The 17,766-nt window shown below is 42.0% G+C and overlaps 1 protein-coding gene across 1 annotated transcript in view; it reads right to left on the bottom strand.

Moving 5' to 3' along the window:
- LOC115147291 (runt-related transcription factor 2-like) overlaps nt 1-11,660 on the bottom strand; it is a 33,408-nt gene extending 21,748 nt beyond the window's left edge. The window contains exon 1 of the mRNA XM_029689459.1: nt 11,657-11,660. Within this exon, the coding sequence (XP_029545319.1) occupies nt 11,657-11,660 (4 nt within the window). The remainder of the gene's footprint in view (nt 1-11,656) is intronic.
- Between the last annotated feature and the right edge of the window lie 6,106 nt (nt 11,661-17,766).

The following is a 17,766-nucleotide window of genomic DNA, read 5'->3' as shown; positions in this document are numbered from 1 at the left end:
ATTAGGGTTTGAGGTTAGGGTTTGAGGTTAGGGCTTGAGGTTAGGGTTTGAGATTAGGACTTGAGGTTAGGGTTTGAGATTAGGGCTTGAGTTAGGGTTTGAGGTTAGGGTTTGAGTTTAGGGTTTGAGATTAGGGTTTGAGGTCAGGGTTTGAGATTAGGGTTTGAGGTTAGGTTTTGAGGTTAGGGTTTGAGATTAGGGTTTGAGATTAGGGTTTAAGGTTAGGGTTTGAGATTAGGGTTTGAGATTAGGGTTTGAGGTTAGGGTTTGAGATTAGGGTTTGAGGTTAGGGTTTGAGATTGGGTTTGAGGTTAGGGTTTGAGGTTAGGGTTTGAGATTAGGGTTTGAGGTTAGGGTTTGAGATTAGGGTTTGAGGTTAGGGTTTGAGGTTAGGGTTTGAGGTTAGGGTTTGAGGTTTGAGGTTAGGGTTGAGATTAGGGTTTGAGGTTAGGGTTTGAGATTAGGGTTTGAGGTTAGGGTTGAGGTTAGGGTTTGAGGTTTTAGGTTAGGGTTTGAGATTAGGTTTGAGGTTAGGGTTTGAGATTAGGGTTTGAGGTTTGAGGTTAGGGTTTGAGATTAGGGTTTGAGTTTAGGGTTTGAGATTAGGGTTTGAGGTTAGGGTTTGAGATTAGGGTTTGAGATTAGGGTTTGAGTTTAGGGTTTGAGATTATAGTTTGAGATTAGGGTTTGAGGTTTGAGGTTAGGGTTTGAGATTAGGGTTTGAGATTAGGGTTTGAGATTAGGGTTTGAGTTTAGGGTTTGAGATTAGGGTTTGAGGTTAGGGTTTGAGGATAGGGTTTGAGGTTAGGGTTTGAGAATAGGGTTTGATATTAGGGTTTGAGGTTAGGGTTTGAGGTTGGGGTTTGAGATTAGGGCTTGAGGTTAGGGTTTGAGAATAGGGCTTGAGGTTAGGGTTTGAGATTAGGGCTTGAGGTTAGGGTTGAGATTAGGGCTTGAGGTTAGGGTTTGAGGTTAGGGCTTGAGGTTAGGGTTTGAGATTAGGACTTGAGGTTAGGGTTTGCAATTAGGGTTTGAGGTTAGTGTTTGAGATTAGGGTTTGAGATTAGGGTTTGAGGTTTGAGATTAGGGTTTGAGATTAGGGTTTGAGTTTAGGGTTTGAGATTAGGGTTTGAGGTTAGGGTTTGAGATTAGGGTTTGAGAGTAGGGTTTGCAATTAGGGTTTGAGGTTAGGGTTTGAGGTTATTGTTTGAGGTTTGAGGTTAGGGTTTGAGATTAGGGTCTGAGGTTAGGGTTTGAGGTTAGGGTTTGCGATTAGGGTTTGAGATTAGGGTTTGAGATTAGGGTTTGCAGTTAGGATTTGACGGTTAGGGCTTGAGCTTAGGGTTTGAGATTAGGGCTTGAGGTTAGGGTTTGAGATTATGGCTTGAGGTTAGGTTTGAGGTTAGGGTTTGAGGTTAGGGTTTGAGGTTTGAGGTTAGGGTTTGAGGTTAGGGTTTGGGGTTTGAGGTTAGGGTTTGAGGTTAGGGTTTGAGGTTAGGGTTTGAGGTTTGAGGTTAGGGTTTGAGATTAGGGTTTGAGATTAGATTGAGTTTAGGGTTTGAGATTTGGGTTTGAGGTTAGGGTTTGAGGTTAGGGTTTGAGGTTAGGGTTTGGGGTTAGGGTTTGAGGTTAGGGTTTTGAGGTTGAGGTTAGGGTTTGAGATTAGGGTTTGAGGTTTGAGGTTAGGGTTTGAGATTAGGGTTTGAGATTAGGGTTTGAGTTTAGGGTTTGAGATTAGGGTTTGAGGTTAGGGTTTGAGGTTAGGGTTTGAGGTTAGGGTTTGAGATTAGGGTTGATATTAGGGTTTGAGGTTAGGGTTTGAGTTTGGGGTTTGAGATTAGGGCTTGAGGTTAGGGTTTGAGATTAGGGCTTGAGGTTAGGGTTTGAGATTAGGGCTTGAGGTTAGGGTTTGAGATTAGGGCTTGAGGTTAGGGTTTGAGATTAGGACTTGAGGTTAGGGTTTGCAATTAGGGTTTGAGGTTAGGGTTTGAGGTTAGGGTTTGAGGTTAGGGTTTGAGGTTAGGGTTTGAGGTTTGAGGTTAGGGTTTGAGATTAGAGTTTGAGGTTTGAGGTTAGGGTTTGAGATTAGGGTTTGAGATTAGGGTTTGAGTTTAGGGTTTGAGATTAGGGTTTGAGGTTAGGGTTTGAGGTTAGGGTTTGAGGTTAGGGTTTGAGATTAGGGTTTGATATTAGGGTTTGAGGTTAGGGTTTGAGGTTGGGGTTTGAGATTAGGGCTTGAGGTTAGGGTTTGAGAATAGGGCTTGAGGTTAGGGTTTGAGATTAGGGCTTGAGGTTAGGGTTTGAGATTAGGGCTTGAGTTTAGGGTTTGAGATTAGGTCTTGAGGTTAGGGTTTGAGATTAGGACTTGAGGTTAGGGTTTGCAATTAGGGTTTGAGGTTAGGGTTTGAGATTAGGGTTTGAGGTTAGGGTTTGAGGTTAGGGCTTGAGGTTAGGGTTTGAGATTAGGACTTGAGGTTAGGGTTTGAGATTAGGGCTTGAGTTTAGGGTTTGAGGTTAGGGTTTGAGTTTAGGGTTTGAGATTAGGGTTTGAGGTCAGGTTTTGAGATTAGGGTTTGAGGTTAGGTTTTGAGGTTAGGGTTTGAGATTAGGGTTTGAGATTAGGGTTTAAGGTTAGGGTTTGAGATTAGGGTTTGAGATTAGGGTTTGAGGTTAGGGTTTGAGATTAGGGTTTGAGGTTAGGGTTTGAGATTGAGGTTTGAGGTTAGGGTTTGAGATTAGGGTTTGAGATTAGGGTTTGAGGTTAGGGTTTGAGTTTAGGGTTTGAGGTTAGGGTTTGAGGTTAGGGTTTGAGGTTAGGGTTGAGGTTTGAGGTTAGGGTTTGAGATTAGGGTTTGAGGTTTGAGGTTAGGGTTTGAGATTAGGGTTTGAGGTTAGGGTTTGAGGTAGGGTTTGAGGTTTTAGGTTTAGGGTTGAGATTAGGGTTGAGGTTAGGGTTTGAGATTAGGGTTTGAGGTTTGAGGTTAGGGTTTGAGATTAGGGTTTGAGTTTAGGGTTTGAGATTAGGGTTTGAGGTTAGGGTTTGAGATTAGGGTTTTGAGATTAGGGTTTGAGTTTTAGGGTTTGAGATTATAGTTTGAGATTAGGGTTTGAGGTTTGAGGTTAGGGTTTGAGATTAGAGTTTGAGGTTTGAGGTTAGGGTTTGAGATTAGGGTTTGAGATTAGGGTTTGAGTTTAGGGTTTGAGATTAGGGTTTGAGGTTAGGGTTTGAGGTTAGGGTTTGAGATTAGGGTTTGATATTAGGGTTTGAGGTTAGGGTTTGAGGTTGGGGTTTGAGATTAGGGCTTGAGGTTAGGGTTTGAGAATAGGGCTTGAGGTTAGGGTTTGAGATTAGGGCTTGAGGTTAGGGTTTGAGCTTTGAGGTTAGGTTTGAGATAGGGCTTTGAGGTTAGGTTTGGAGATTAGGACTTGAGGTTAGGGTTTGCAATTTAGGGTTTGAGGTTAGGGTTTGAGATTAGGGTTTGAGATTAGGGTTTTGAGGTTTGAGGTTAGGGTTTTGAGATTAGGGTTTGAGTTTAGGGTTTGAGATTAGGGTTTGAGGTTAGGGTTTGAGATTAGGGTTTGAGAGTAGGGTTTGCAATTAGGGTTTGAGTTTAGTGTTTGAGGTTAGGGTTTGAGGTTTGAGGTTAGGGTTTGAGATTAGGGTTTGAGGTTAGGGTTTGAGGTTAGGGTTTGCGATTAGGGTTTTGAGATTAGGGTTTGAGATTAGGGTTTGCAGTTAGGATTTGACGTTAGGGCTTGAGCTTAGGGTTTGAGATTAGGGCTTGAGGTTAGGGTTTGAGCTTATGGCTTGAGGTTAGGTTTGAGGTTAGGGTTTGAGGTTAGGTTTTGAGGTTTGAGGTTAGGGTTTGAGGTTAGGGTTTGAGGTTTGAGGTTAGGGTTTGAGGTTAGGGTTTGAGGTTTGAGGTTAGGGTTTGAGATTAGGGTTTGAGATTAGATTGAGTTTAGGGTTTGAGATTAGGGTTTGAGGTTAGGGTTTGAGGTTAGGGTTTGAGGTTAGGGTTTGGGGTTAGGGTTTGAGGTTAGGGTTTGAGGTTTGAGGTTAGGGTTTGAGATTAGGGTTTGAGGTTTGAGGTTAGGGTTTGAGATTAGGGTTTGAGATTAGGGTTTGAGTTTAGGGTTTGAGATTAGGGTTTGAGGTTAGGGTTTGAGGGTTAGGGTTTGAGGTTAGGGTTTGAGATTAGGGTTTGATATTAGGGTTTGAGGTTAGGGTTTGAGTTTGGGGTTGAGATTAGGGCTTGAGGTTAGGGGTTTGAGATTAGGGCTTGAGGTTAGGGTTTGAGATTAGGGCTTTGAGGTTAGGGTTTGAGATTAGGGCTTGAGGTTAGGGTTTGAGATTAGGGCTTGAGGTTAGGGTTTGAGATTAGGACTTGAGGTTAGGGTTTGCAATTAGGGGTTTGAGGTTAGGGTTTGAGGTTAGGGTTTGAGGTTAGGGTTTGAGGTTAGGGTTTGAGGTTTGAGGTTAGGGTTTGAGATTAGAGTTTGAGGTTTGAGGTTAGGGTTTGAGATTAGGGTTTGAGGTTAGGGTTGAGATTAGGGTTTGATATTAGGGTTTGAGGTTAGGGTTTGAGGTTGGGGTTTGAGATTAGGGCTTGAGGTTAGGGTTTGAGAATAGGGCTTGAGGTTAGGGTTTGAGATTAGGGTTTGAGATTAGGGTTTGAGGTTAGGGTTTGAGATTAGGGCTTGAGGTTAGGGTTTGAGATTAGGGCTTGAGGTTAGGGTTTGAGATTAGGACTTGAGGTTAGGGTTTGCAATTAGGGTTTGAGGTTAGGGTTTGAGGTTAGGGCTTGAGGTTAGGGTTTGAGATTAGGACTTGAGGTTAGGGTTTGAGATTAGGGCTTGAGTTTAGGGTTTGAGGTTAGGGTTTGAGTTTAGGGTTTGAGATTAGGGTTTGAGGTCAGGGTTTGAGATTAGGGTTTGAGGTTAGGTTTTGAGGTTAGGGTTTGAGATTAGGGTTTGAGATTAGGGTTTAAGGTTAGGGTTTGAGATTAGGGTTTTGAGGTTAGGGTTTGAGATTAGGGTTTGAGGTTAGGGTTTGAGATTAGGGTTTGAGGTTAGGTTTGAGGTTAGGGTTTGAGGTTAGGGTTTGAGGTTTGAGGTTAGGGTTTGAGATTAGGGTTTGAGGTTAGGGTTTGAGGTTAGGGTTTGAGGTTAGGGTTTGAGGTTTTAGGTTAGGGTTTGAGATTAGGGTTTGAGGTTAGGGTTTGAGATTAGGGTTTGAGGTTTGAGGTTAGGGTTTGAGATTAGGGTTTGAGTTTAGGGTTTGAGATTAGGGTTTGAGGTTAGGGTTTGAGATTAGGGTTTGAGTTTAGGGTTTGAGTTTAGGGTTTGAGCTTATAGTTTGAGATTAGGGTTTGAGGTTTGAGGTTAGGGTTTGAGGTTAGGGTTTGAGGTTAGGGTTTGAGATTGGGGTTTGAGGTTAGGGTTTGAGGTTAGGGTTTGAGATTAGGGTTTGAGGTTAGGGTTTGAGATTAGGGTTTGAGGTTTGAGGTTAGGGTTTGAGATTAGGGTTTGAGGTTAGGGTTTGAGGTTAGGGTTTGAGGTTAGGGTTTGAGGTTTGAGGTTAGGGTTTGAGATTAGGGTTTGAGGTTAGGGTTTGAGATTAGGGTTTGAGGTTAGGGTTTGAGGTTAAGGTTTGAGGTTAGGGTTTGAGATTAGGGTTTGAGGTTAGGGTTTGAGGTTAGGGTTTGAGATTAGGGTTTGAGTTTAGGGTTTGAGGTTAGGGTTTGAGATTAGGGTTTGAGGTTAGGGTTTGAGGTTTGAGGTTAGGGTTTGAGGTTAGGGTTTGAGGTTAGGGTTTGAGATTGGGGTTTGAGGTTAGGGTTTGAGGTTAGGGTTTGAGATTAGGGTTTGAGGTTAGGGTTTGAGGTTAGGGTTTGAGATTAGTGTTTGAGGTTAGGGTTTGAGATTAGGGTTTTGAGATTAGGTTTTGAGGTTAGGGTTTGAGGTTAGGGTTTTGAGATTAGGGTTTGCGGTTAGGGTTTGAGGTTGAGGTTAGGGTTTGAGTTTAGGGTTTGAGGTTAGGGTTTGAGGTTAGGGTTTGAGGTTAAGGTTTGAGGTTAAGGTGTGAGGTTAGGGTTAAAGATTTTAGGTTAGGGTTTGAGATTAGGGTTTGAGGTTAGGGTTTGAGATTGGGGTTTGAGGTTAGGGTTTGAGGTTAGGGTATGAGGTTAGGGTTTGAGGTTAGGGTTTGAGGTTAGGGTTTGAGGTTAGGGTTTGAGGTTAGGGTTTGAGGTTAGGGTTTGAGGTTAGGGTTTGAGGTTAGGGTTTGAGATTAGGGTTTGAGGTTAGGGTTTGAGATTAGTGTTTGAGGTTAGTGTTTGAGGTTAGGGTTGAGGTTAGGGTTTGAGATTAGGGTTTGAGGTTAGGGTTTGAGATTAGGGTTTGAGGTTAGGGTTTGAGATTAGGGTTTGAGGTTAGGGTTTGAGGTTAGGGTTTGAGGTTAGGGTTTGAGGTTGAGGTTAGGGTTTGAAGTTAGGGTTTGAGGCTTTAAGGTTAGGGTTTAGTGTTCTAAGGTTAGGGTTTAGGGCTTTAGGGTTAGGGTTTAGGGCTTTAAGGTTAGGGTTTAGGGCTTTAAGGTTAGGGTTTAGGGCTTTAAGGTTAGGGTTTAGGGCTTTAAGGTTAGGGTTTAGGGTTTTATGGTTAGGGTAAGGTTAGGGTTTAGGGTTTTAAGGTTAGGGTTTAAGGTTAGGTTTTAGGGTTTTAAGGTTAGGGTTTAGGGTTAGGCTTTAAGGTTAGGCTTTAAGGTTAAGGGCTTTAGGGTTAGGGTTTAGGGCTTTAAGGTTAGGGTTTAGGGCTTTAAGGTTAGGGTTTAGGGCTTTAAGGTTAGGGTTTAGTGTTTTAAGGTTAGGGTTTAGGGCTTTAAGGTTAGGGTTTAAGGTTAGGATTTAAGGTTTATTTAACCAGGAAAATTGAGACCCAGAGTTTCTTTTTCAAGGGAGACCTGGTTAAGAAGGCAGCAACACTCAATACATTACATCATTAAAACATACAACAATACAATACAACATGATCCAGCCTAAAAAAGCATTTACACTCCTCTGTAACAGAGTCTCCCATCAATATTTTACATTCATTCAGAGGCATTAACATAACTGGATGAAGCATGGATTGTAGACTATTCCATGCCTCTGGTGCACAAGAAGAGAAGGCAGTCTTCCCTAATACTGTGAACGTCCTGGGGACTTTAAGTAGCAACCACCTAACAGACCGGTTATGGTAACATAGCAACCACCTAGCAGACCGGGTATGGTAACATAGCAACCACCTAGCAGACCGGGTATGGTAACATAGCAACCACCTAGCAGACCGGGTATGGTAACATAGCAACCACCTAGCAGACCGGGTATGGTAACATAGCAACCACCTAGCAGACCGGGTATGGTAACATAGCAACCACCTAGCAGACCGGGTATGGTAACATAGCAACCACCTAGCAGACCGGGTATGGTAACATAGCAACCACCTAGCAGACCGGGTATGGTAACATAGCAACCACATAGCAGACCGGGTATGGTAACATAGCAACCACCTAGCAGACCAGGTATGGTAACATAGCAACCACCTAACAGACCGGGTATGGTAACATAGCAACCACCTAGCAGACCGGGTATGGTAACATAGCAACCACCTAACAGACCGGGTATGGTAACATAGCAACCACCTAGCAGACCAGGTATGGTAACTGCTGCTGGTGAAGGAGACCAGACTACAAAGAAGGAGTTTACCCAAAAGGCCTTTGTAGATGAACACATATAAATGTATCTTTCTGCGCATATAAAGTGACGTCCAACCTACCATTTGGTACAATGTGCAATAGTGGTTGAGTGACTCTGCATTTGTAATAAAGCTCAAGGATGCCTGATAAACAGAGTCCAGTCTCTGGTAGACAGAGGAGGCTGCATGATAAACAGAGTCCAGTCTCTGTAAGACAGAGGAGGCTGCATGCATATACAACAAGTCACCATCATCAATTACAGAGAGAAAAGTGGGCTGAACAAGCTTCTTTCTAGCCATAAGCGGGAAGCAAGCCTTATTACGAAAATAAAAACCCAATTTCAATTATAGCTTCCTCACAAGATCATCCATATGAACTTTAAAGGACAACTTGTCATCCAACCAAATACCTACGTATTTGTAGGATGACACTTTTTCAATGGATAAGCCACCAGATGTGACAATGCTAACCTTCTCTGGCAGAGTTCTAGCTCTGGAAATAGGTAATGAATTTAGTTTTTTGTACATTCAAGACAAGTTTGAGGCCATAAAGGGAGGCCTGCAGTGACTGAAAAGCAGTCTGGAGCTCTTCAACAGTCTGAACTAGAGGTCGACCAATTAATCGGAATGGCCGATTAATTAGGGCCGATTTCAGGTTTTCATAACAAATGGAAATTGGTATTTTTGGATGCCGATTTGGCTGATTTTTTTTTAACCTTTATTTAACTAGGCAAGTCAGTTAAGAACACATTCTTATTTTCAATGACGGCCTACCGGGGAACAGTGGGTTAACTGCCTTGTTCAGGGGCAGAACGACAGATTTTTACCTTGTCAGCTCGGGGATTCAATCTTGCAACCTTACGGTTAACAAGTCCAACGCTCTAACCACCTGCTTTACATTGCACTCCACGAGGAGCCTGCCTGTTACGCGAATGCAGTAAGAAGCAAAGGTAAGTTGCTAGCTAGCATTAAACTTATCTTATAAAAAACAACCAATCAATCATAATCACTAGTTAACTACACATGGTTGATGATATTACTAGTTTATCTAGCCTGTCCTGCATTGCATATAATCGCTTAGGTACACGTTGCTCCAACCATAAACATCAATGCCTTTCTTAAAATCAATACACAAGTATATATTTTTAAACCTGCATATTTAGTTAATATTGCCTGCTAACATGAATTTCTTTTAACTAGGGAAAATGTGTCACTTCTCTTGCAAACAGAGTCAAGGTATATGCAGCAGTTTGGGCCGCCTGGCTCGTTGCGAACTGTAAAGACTATTTCTTCCTAACAAAGACAGCCGACTTCACCAAACGGGGGATGATTTAACAAAAGCGCATTTGCGAAAAAAGCACAATCGTTGCACGACTGTACCTAACCATAAACATCAATGCCTTTCTTAAAATCAATACACAGAAGTATGTATTTTTAAACCTGCATATTTAGCTAAAAGAAATCCAGGTTAGCAGGCAATATTAACCAGGTGAAATTGTGTCATTTTGCATTCATTGCACGCAGAGTCAGGGTATATGCAACAGTTTGGGCCGCCTGGCTCGTTGCGAACTAATTTGCCAGAGTTTTACGTAATTTTGACATAACATTGAAGGTTGTGCAATGTAACAGCAATATTTAGACTTAGGGATGCCACCCGTTAGATAAAATACGGAACAGTTCCGTATTTCACTGAAAGAATAAACGTTTTGTTTTTGAGATGATCGTTTCTGGATTCGACCATATTAATGACCTAAGGCTCGTGTTTCTGTGTGTCATTATGTTATAATTAAGTCTTTGATTTGATAGAGCAGTCTGACTGAGCGATGGTAGGCAGCAGCAGGCTCGTAAGCGTTCATTCAAACAGCACTTTCATGCGTTTGCCAGCAGCCCTTCGCAATGCATTGCGCTGTTTATGACTTCAAGCCTGTCAACTCCCAAGATTAGGCTGGTGTAACTGATGTGAAATGGCTAGCTAGTTAGCCGGGTGCGCGCTAAAAGCGTTTCAAACGTCACTCGCTCTGAGACTCGGGAGTGGTTGTTCCCCTTGCTCTGCATGGGTAACGCTGCTTCGAGGGTGGCTGTTGTCGACGTGTTCCTGGTTCGAGCCCAGGTAGGAGCGAGGAAAGGGACGGAAGCTATACTGTTACACTGGCAATACTAAAGTGCCTATAAGAACATCCAATAGTCAAAGGTATATGAAATGCAAATCGTATAGAGAGAAATAGTCCTATAATTTCTATAATAAGTACAACCTAAAACTTCTTACCTGGGAATATTGAAGACTCATGTTAAAAGGAACCACCAGCTTTCATATGTTTTCATGTTCTGAGCAAGGAACTTAAACATTAGCTTTTTTACATGGCACATGTTGCACTTTTACTTTCTTCTCCAACACTTTGTTTTTGCACTATTTAAACCAAATTGAACATGTTTCATTATTTATTTGAGGCTAAATTGATTTTATTGATGTATTATATTAAGTTAAAATAAGTGTTCATTCAGTATTGTTGTAATTGTCATTATTACAAATAAAAATAAATAAAAAATTGGCCGATTAATCGGTATCGGCTTTTTTGACCCTCCAATAATCAGTATCGGTATCAGCGTTGAAAAATCATAATCGGTCGACCTCTAGTCTGAACCAGAGAAGGAGCACATGAATATATAACTGTATCATCTGCATATATGAATATATAACTGTATCATCTGCATACATGAATATATGACTGGAGCATCTGCATATACTCTAGATGTAACTTTGCTGGTTGCATCCCATTTCCCAAATCATTAATACAAAAAGAGAACAACACAGGAGCTAAAATGGAATTAAGGTTCGGGTTAAAGGCTTTAAGGTTAGGATTAAGGTTCGGGTTAAAGGCTTTAAGGTTAGGATTAATGTTTGGGTTAAAGGCTTTAAGGTTAGGATTAATGTTCGGGTTTAAGGCTTTAAGGTTAGGATTAATGTTTGGGTTTAAGGCTTTAAGGTTAGGGTTTAATGTTTGGTTTTAAGGCTTTAAGGTTAGGGTTTAATGTTTGGTTTTAAGGCTTTAAGGTTAGGGTTCAACCCTAACCCTTTACACTTACCATTTGCTCGCTACACTTGGTCTTGTGCGGCTTACGTGGGCCTAGCAACAGGCCTAGCTTATCCCCAGGCTAAGACTGGTCCTGTGTTCACACAAGCATTTGTTAATCCTGGGCTAAGGATTCCACCTTGTATCCCAAAGCCCTGGGTTAAGGATTCCACCTTGTATCCCAAAGCCCTGGGTTAAGGATTCCACCTTGTATTCCAAAGCCCTGGGCTAAGGATTCCACATTGTATTGCAAAGCCCTGGGCTAAGGATTCCACCTTGTATTCCAAAGCCCTGGGCTAAGGATTCCACCTTGTATTCCAAAGCCCTGGGCTAAGGATTCCACCTTGTATTCCAAAGCCCTGGGATAAGGATTCCACCTTGTATTCCAAAGCCCTGGGCTAAGGATTCCACCTTGTATTCCAAAGCCCTGGGCTAAGGATTCCACCTTGTATTCCAAAGCCCTGGGTTAAGGATTCCACCTTGTATCCCAAAGCCCTGGGTCAAGGATTCCACCTTGTATTCCAAAGCCCTGGGCTAAGGGACAAACACACATGCAACATTCTATCTCTGCTCCCAATGTTAGAAGCAACAAGGCCTGTATTAACATGACTTCCTCCTGCTTCTAGCCTAACATTTCATTTCCAACAGGAATGGTTTATATAAACTATGCCGTCTTCCTGTCTGACCTCGGAAACAAGGTTTCCCTTTTAAAATCTCGCCCCTGTACAGAGCATGCTGTGCACAGACGAGACATCAACTTTTCTGATCCAGGTGAAATCATGCAACAATATTATCACGGATAGCAATATCACGGTGCTTTAAGATTCATCACCAAACGCTCGATCACTCACCCATCACTGTGACCTGTATGTTATGGTGCAGTGGACCTCTCTCTCCACCAGGAGGCTAAAGCACTGGTACACTTGTTTGTGTACAAAGCATTGATGGGACAACTCCCTTTGTATCTCTGTTCCTTACTGACCAGATCAGTCACTCAATACAGTCTTGGTTCAGAGTCGCTGCTGTCCTTTTTCTTTTCCTCAAGGCTTAGAACTGAGATGGGGGAAACAATCTTTTTCCCATAATGCCCCTTCATGCTGGAACATGCTTCAAAAGAGTTTAAAGTTAGTGTCTGTTTTTAAGACTCTGATCGACAACATCGTTTGTGATTAGCTGCAGTTTACATTTTAGTCATTTTAGCAGACACTCTTATCCAGAGTGACTCACAGTAGTGAATGCATACATTTCATACATTTTTTTTCCCCCGTATTGGCCCCCCGTGGGAATCAAACCCACAACCCTGGCGTTGCAAACACCATGCTCTACCAACTGAGCCACACGGGACCAGTTGTTTCTAATCTTCACTTGTATCTGTAACTTGTGACACTTTGTCTTTTGTGTTTATTTAGTATTTTGTGTGTATTTAGTATTTTTCTGTCAAATTAGATTTACACTCTACTATTTCCCTGTTTTGCCTTCTTGCCAGGTCGGTCTCGCAAAAATAGTTTTTTAACCACAATGGGTGTTTCCTGGTAAAATAAAGGTTAAATAAATAAATAAAAATATCCAATTAAATGTCAACATGAAATCAGATGAAAATTGAGTGTTTGCTTCCAGCTGTAGAGTTTGTGGCTTCAGTTGACCATCTAAGTGAGAAGATCTTAGCCAGCCTGACGAGCAACCAATGTTTTCGCACGGATGAAATTATACTGAACAAAAATAGAAACGCAACATGAAAAGTATTGGTCCCATTTTTCATGAGCTGAAATAAGATTGCACAAATTTGTTTACATCACTATTACTAATACAGGTGTGCACCAGGTGTGTTACAGTAATACAGGTGTATACCAGGTGAGGTGTGTTACATTAACACAGGTGTGTACCAGGTGTGTTACAGAAATACAGGTGTGTACCAGGTGTGTTACAGTAATACAGGTGTGTACCAGGTGAGGTGTGTTACATTAATACAGGTATATACCAGGTGTGTTACAGAAATACAGGTGTATACGAGGTGTGTTACAGTAATACAGGTGTGTACCAGGTGAGGTGTGTTACAGTAATACAGGTATATACCAGGTGTGTTACAGAAATGCAGGTGTGTACGAGGTGTGTTACAGTAATACAGGTGTATACCAGGTGAGGTGTGTTACAGTAATACAGGTGTGTACCAGGTGAGGTGTGTTACAGTAATAAAGGTATATACCAGGTGTGTTACAGTAACACAGGTATATACCAGGTGTGTTACAGTAATACAGGTGTGTACCAGGTGTGTTACAGTAATACAGGTGTGCACCAGGTATGTTACAGTAATACAGGTATATACCAGGTGTGTTACAGTAATACAGGTGTGTACCAGGTGTGTTACAGTAATACAGGTGTGCACCAGGTGTGTTACAGTAATACAGATATATACCAGGTGTTTTACAGTAACACAGGTGTGTACCAGGTGTGTTACAGTAATACAGGTGTGTACCAGGTGTGTTACAGTAATACTGGTGTATACCAGGTGTGTTACAGAAATACAGGTGTGTACGAGGTGTGTTACAGTAATACAGGTGTGTACCAGGTGAGGTGTGTTACATTAATACAGGTATATACCAGGTGTGTTACAGAAATACAGGTGTGTACGAGGTGTGTTACAGTAATACAGGTGTGTACCAGGTGAGGTGTGTTACAGTAATACAGGTATATACCAGGTGTGTTACAGAAATGCAGGTGTGTACGAGGTGTGTTACAGTAATACAGGTGTATACCAGGTGAGGTGTGTTACAGTAATACAGGTATATTCTAGGTGTGTTACAGTAACACAGGTGTGTACCAGGTGTGTTAGAGTAATACAGGTGTGTACCTGGTGTGTTACAGTAATACAGGTGTGTACCAGGTGTGTTACAGTAACACAGGTGTGCACCAGGTGTGTTACAGTAATACAGGTATATACCAGGTGTGTTACAGTAATACAGGTATATACCAGGTGTGTTACAGTAATACAGATATATACCAGGTGTGTTACACTAATACAGGTATATAACAGGTGTGTTACAGTAATACAGGTGTGTACCAGGTGTGTTACAGTAATACAGGTGTGCACCAGGTATGTTACAGTAATACAGGTGTGTACCAGGTGTGTTACAGTAATACAGGTGTGCACCAGGTATGTTACAGTAATACAGGTGTGCACCAGGTATGTTACAGTAATACAGGAGTGTATCAGGTGTGTTACAGTAATACAGGTGTGTACCAGGTGTGTTACAGTAATACAGGTGTGCACCAGGTGTGTTACAGCAATACAGGTGTGTACCAGGTGTGTTACAGTAATACAGGTGTGCTACAATATTACAGGTGTGCACCAGGTATGTTACAGTAATACAGGTGTGTACCAGGTGTGTTACAGTAATACAGGTGTGCACCAGGTGTGTTACAGTAATACAGATATATACCAGGTGTTTTACAGTAACACAGGTGTGTACGAGGTGTGTTACAGTAATACAGGTGTGTACCAGGTGTGTTACAGTAATACTGGTGTATACCAGGTGTGTTACAGAAATACAGGTGTGTACGAGGTGTGTTACAGTAATACAGGTGTGTACCAGGTGAGGTGTGTTACATTAATACAGGTATATACCAGGTGTGTTACAGAAATACAGGTGTGTACGAGGTGTGTTACAGTAATACAGGTGTGTACCAGGTGAGGTGTGTTACAGTAATACAGGTATATACCAGGTGTGTTACAGAAATGCAGGTGTGTACGAGGTGTGTTACAGTAATACAGGTGTATACCAGGTGAGGTGTGTTACAGTAATACAGGTATATTCTAGGTGTGTTACAGTAACACAGGTGTGTACCAGGTGTGTTAGAGTAATACAGGTGTGTACCTGGTGTGTTACAGTAATACAGGTGTGTACCAGGTGTGTTACAGTAACACAGGTGTGCACCAGGTGTGTTACAGTAATACAGGTATATACCAGGTGTGTTACAGTAATACAGGTATATACCAGGTGTGTTACAGTAATACAGATATATACCAGGTGTGTTACAGTAATACAGGTATATAACAGGTGTGTTACAGTAATACAGGTGTGTACCAGGTGTGTTACAGTAATACAGGTGTGCACCAGGTATGTTACAGTAATACAGGTGTGTACCAGGTGTGTTACAGTAATACAGGTGTGCACCAGGTATGTTACAGTAATACAGGTGTGCACCAGGTATGTTACAGTAATACAGGAGTGTATCAGGTGTGTTACAGTAATACAGGTGTGTACCAGGTGTGTTACAGTAATACAGGTGTGCACCAGGTGTGTTACAGCAATACAGGTGTGTACCAGGTGTGTTACAGTAATACAGGTGTGCTACAATATTACAGGTGTGCACCAGGTATGTTACAGTAATACAGGTGTGTACCAGGTGTGTTACAGTAATACAGGTGTGCACCAGGTGTGTTACAGTAATACAGATATATACCAGGTGTTTTACAGTAACACAGGTGTGTACGAGGTGTGTTACAGTAATACAGGTGTGTACCAGGTGTGTTACAGTAATACTGGTGTATACCAGGTGTGTTACAGAAATACAGGTGTGTACGAGGTGTGTTACAGTAATACAGGTGTGTACCAGGTGAGGTGTGTTACATTAATACAGGTATATACCAGGTGTGTTACAGAAATACAGGTGTGTACGAGGTGTGTTACAGTAATACAGGTGTGTACCAGGTGAGGTGTGTTACAGTAATACAGGTATATACCAGGTGTGTTACAGAAATGCAGGTGTGTACGAGGTGTGTTACAGTAATACAGGTGTATACCAGGTGAGGTGTGTTACAGTAATACAGGTATATTCTAGGTGTGTTACAGTAACACAGGTGTGTACCAGGTGTGTTAGAGTAATACAGGTGTGTACCTGGTGTGTTACAGTAATACAGGTGTGTACCAGGTGTGTTACAGTAACACAGGTGTGCACCAGGTGTGTTACAGTAATACAGGTATATACCAGGTGTGTTACAGTAATACAGGTATATACCAGGTGTGTTACAGTAATACAGATATATACCAGGTGTGTTACAGTAATACAGGTATATAACAGGTGTGTTACAGTAATACAGGTGTGTACCAGGTGTGTTACAGTAATACAGGTGTGCACCAGGTATGTTACAGTAATACAGGTGTGTACCAGGTGTGTTACAGTAATACAGGTGTGCACCAGGTATGTTACAGTAATACAGGTGTGCACCAGGTATGTTACAGTAATACAGGAGTGTATCAGGTGTGTTACAGTAATACAGGTGTGTACCAGGTGTGTTACAGTAATACAGGTGTGCACCAGGTGTGTTACAGCAATACAGGTGTGTACCAGGTGTGTTACAGTAATACAGGTGTGCTACAATATTACAGGTGTGCACCAGGTATGTTACAGTAATACAGGTGTGTACCAGGTGTGTTACAGTAATACAGGTGTGTACCAGGTGTGTTACAGTAATACAGGTGTGTACCAGGTGTGTTACAGTAATACAGGTGTGTACCAGGTGTGTTACAGTAATACAGGTGTGCACCTGGTGTGTTACAGTAATACAGGTATATACCAGGTGTGTTACAGTAATACAGGTATATACCAGGTGTGTTACAGTAATACAGGTGTGTACCAGGTGTGTTACAGTAATACAGGTGTACACCTGGTGTGTTACAGTAATACAGGTGTGCTACAATATTACAGGTGTGCACCAGGTGTGTAACAGTAATACAGGTGTGTACCAGGTGTGTTACTGTAATACAGGTGTGTACCAGGTGTGTTAGAGTAGCACCGGTGTGTACCAGGTGTGTTACAGTAATACAGGTGTGTACCAGTTGTGTTACAGTAATACAGGTGTGCTACAATATTTCAGGTGTGCACCAGGTATGTTACAGTAATACAGGTGTGTACCAGGTGTGTTACAGTAATACAGGTGTGTACCAGGTGTGTTACAGTAATACAGGTGTGTACCAAGTGTGTTACAGTAATACAGGTGTGCACCTGGTGTGTTACAGTAATACAGGTAAATACCAGGTGTGTTACAGTAATACAGGTATATACCAGGTGTGTTACAGTAATACAGGTGTGTACCAAGTGTGTTACAGTAATACAGGTGTGTACCAGGGGTGTTACAGTAATACAGGTGTCCACCAGGTGTGTTACAGTAATACAGGTATATACCAGGTGTGTTACAGTAACACAGGTGTGTACCAGGTGTGTTACAGTAATACAGGTGTGCACCAGGTATGTTACAGTAATACAGGTGTGTACCAGGTGTGTTACACTAATACAGGTGTGCACCAGGTATGTTACAGTAATACAGGTGTGTACCAGGTGTGTTACAGTAATACAGGTGTGTACCAGGTGTGTTACAGTAATACAGGTGTCCACCAGGTGTGTTACAGTAATACAGGTATATACCAGGTGTGTTACAGTAACACAGGTGTGTACCAGGTGTGTTACAGTAATACAGGTGTGTACCAGGTGTGTTACAGTAATACAGGTGTGCTACAATATTACAGGTGTGCACCAGGTATGTTACAGTAATACAGGTGTGTACCAGGTGTGTTACAGTAATACAGGTGTGTACCAGGTGTGTTACAGTAATACAGGTGTGTACCAGGTGTGTTACAGTTGTTACAGTAATACAGGTGTGTACCAGGTGTGTTACAGTAATACAGGTGTGCACCTGGTGTGTTACAGTAATACAGGTATATACCAGGTGTGTTACAGTAATACAGGTATATACCAGGTGTGTTACAGTAATACAGGTGTGTACCAAGTGTGTTACAGTAATACAGGGGTGTACCAGGTGTGTTACAGTAATACAGGTGTGTACCAGGTGTGTTACAGTAATACAGGTGTGCACCTGGTGTGTTAAGGTAATACAGGTGTGCTACAATATTACAGGTGTGCACCAGGTGTGTAACAGTAATACAGGTGTGTACCAGGTGAGTTA

Source organism: Salmo trutta, chromosome 1, assembly GCF_901001165.1.
Source record: "Salmo trutta chromosome 1, fSalTru1.1, whole genome shotgun sequence".
NCBI lineage: Eukaryota > Metazoa > Chordata > Actinopteri > Salmoniformes > Salmonidae > Salmo > Salmo trutta.
The sequence above is the reverse complement of the archived record's forward strand: the minus strand, read 5'-3'. Positions and strand labels throughout refer to the sequence as shown.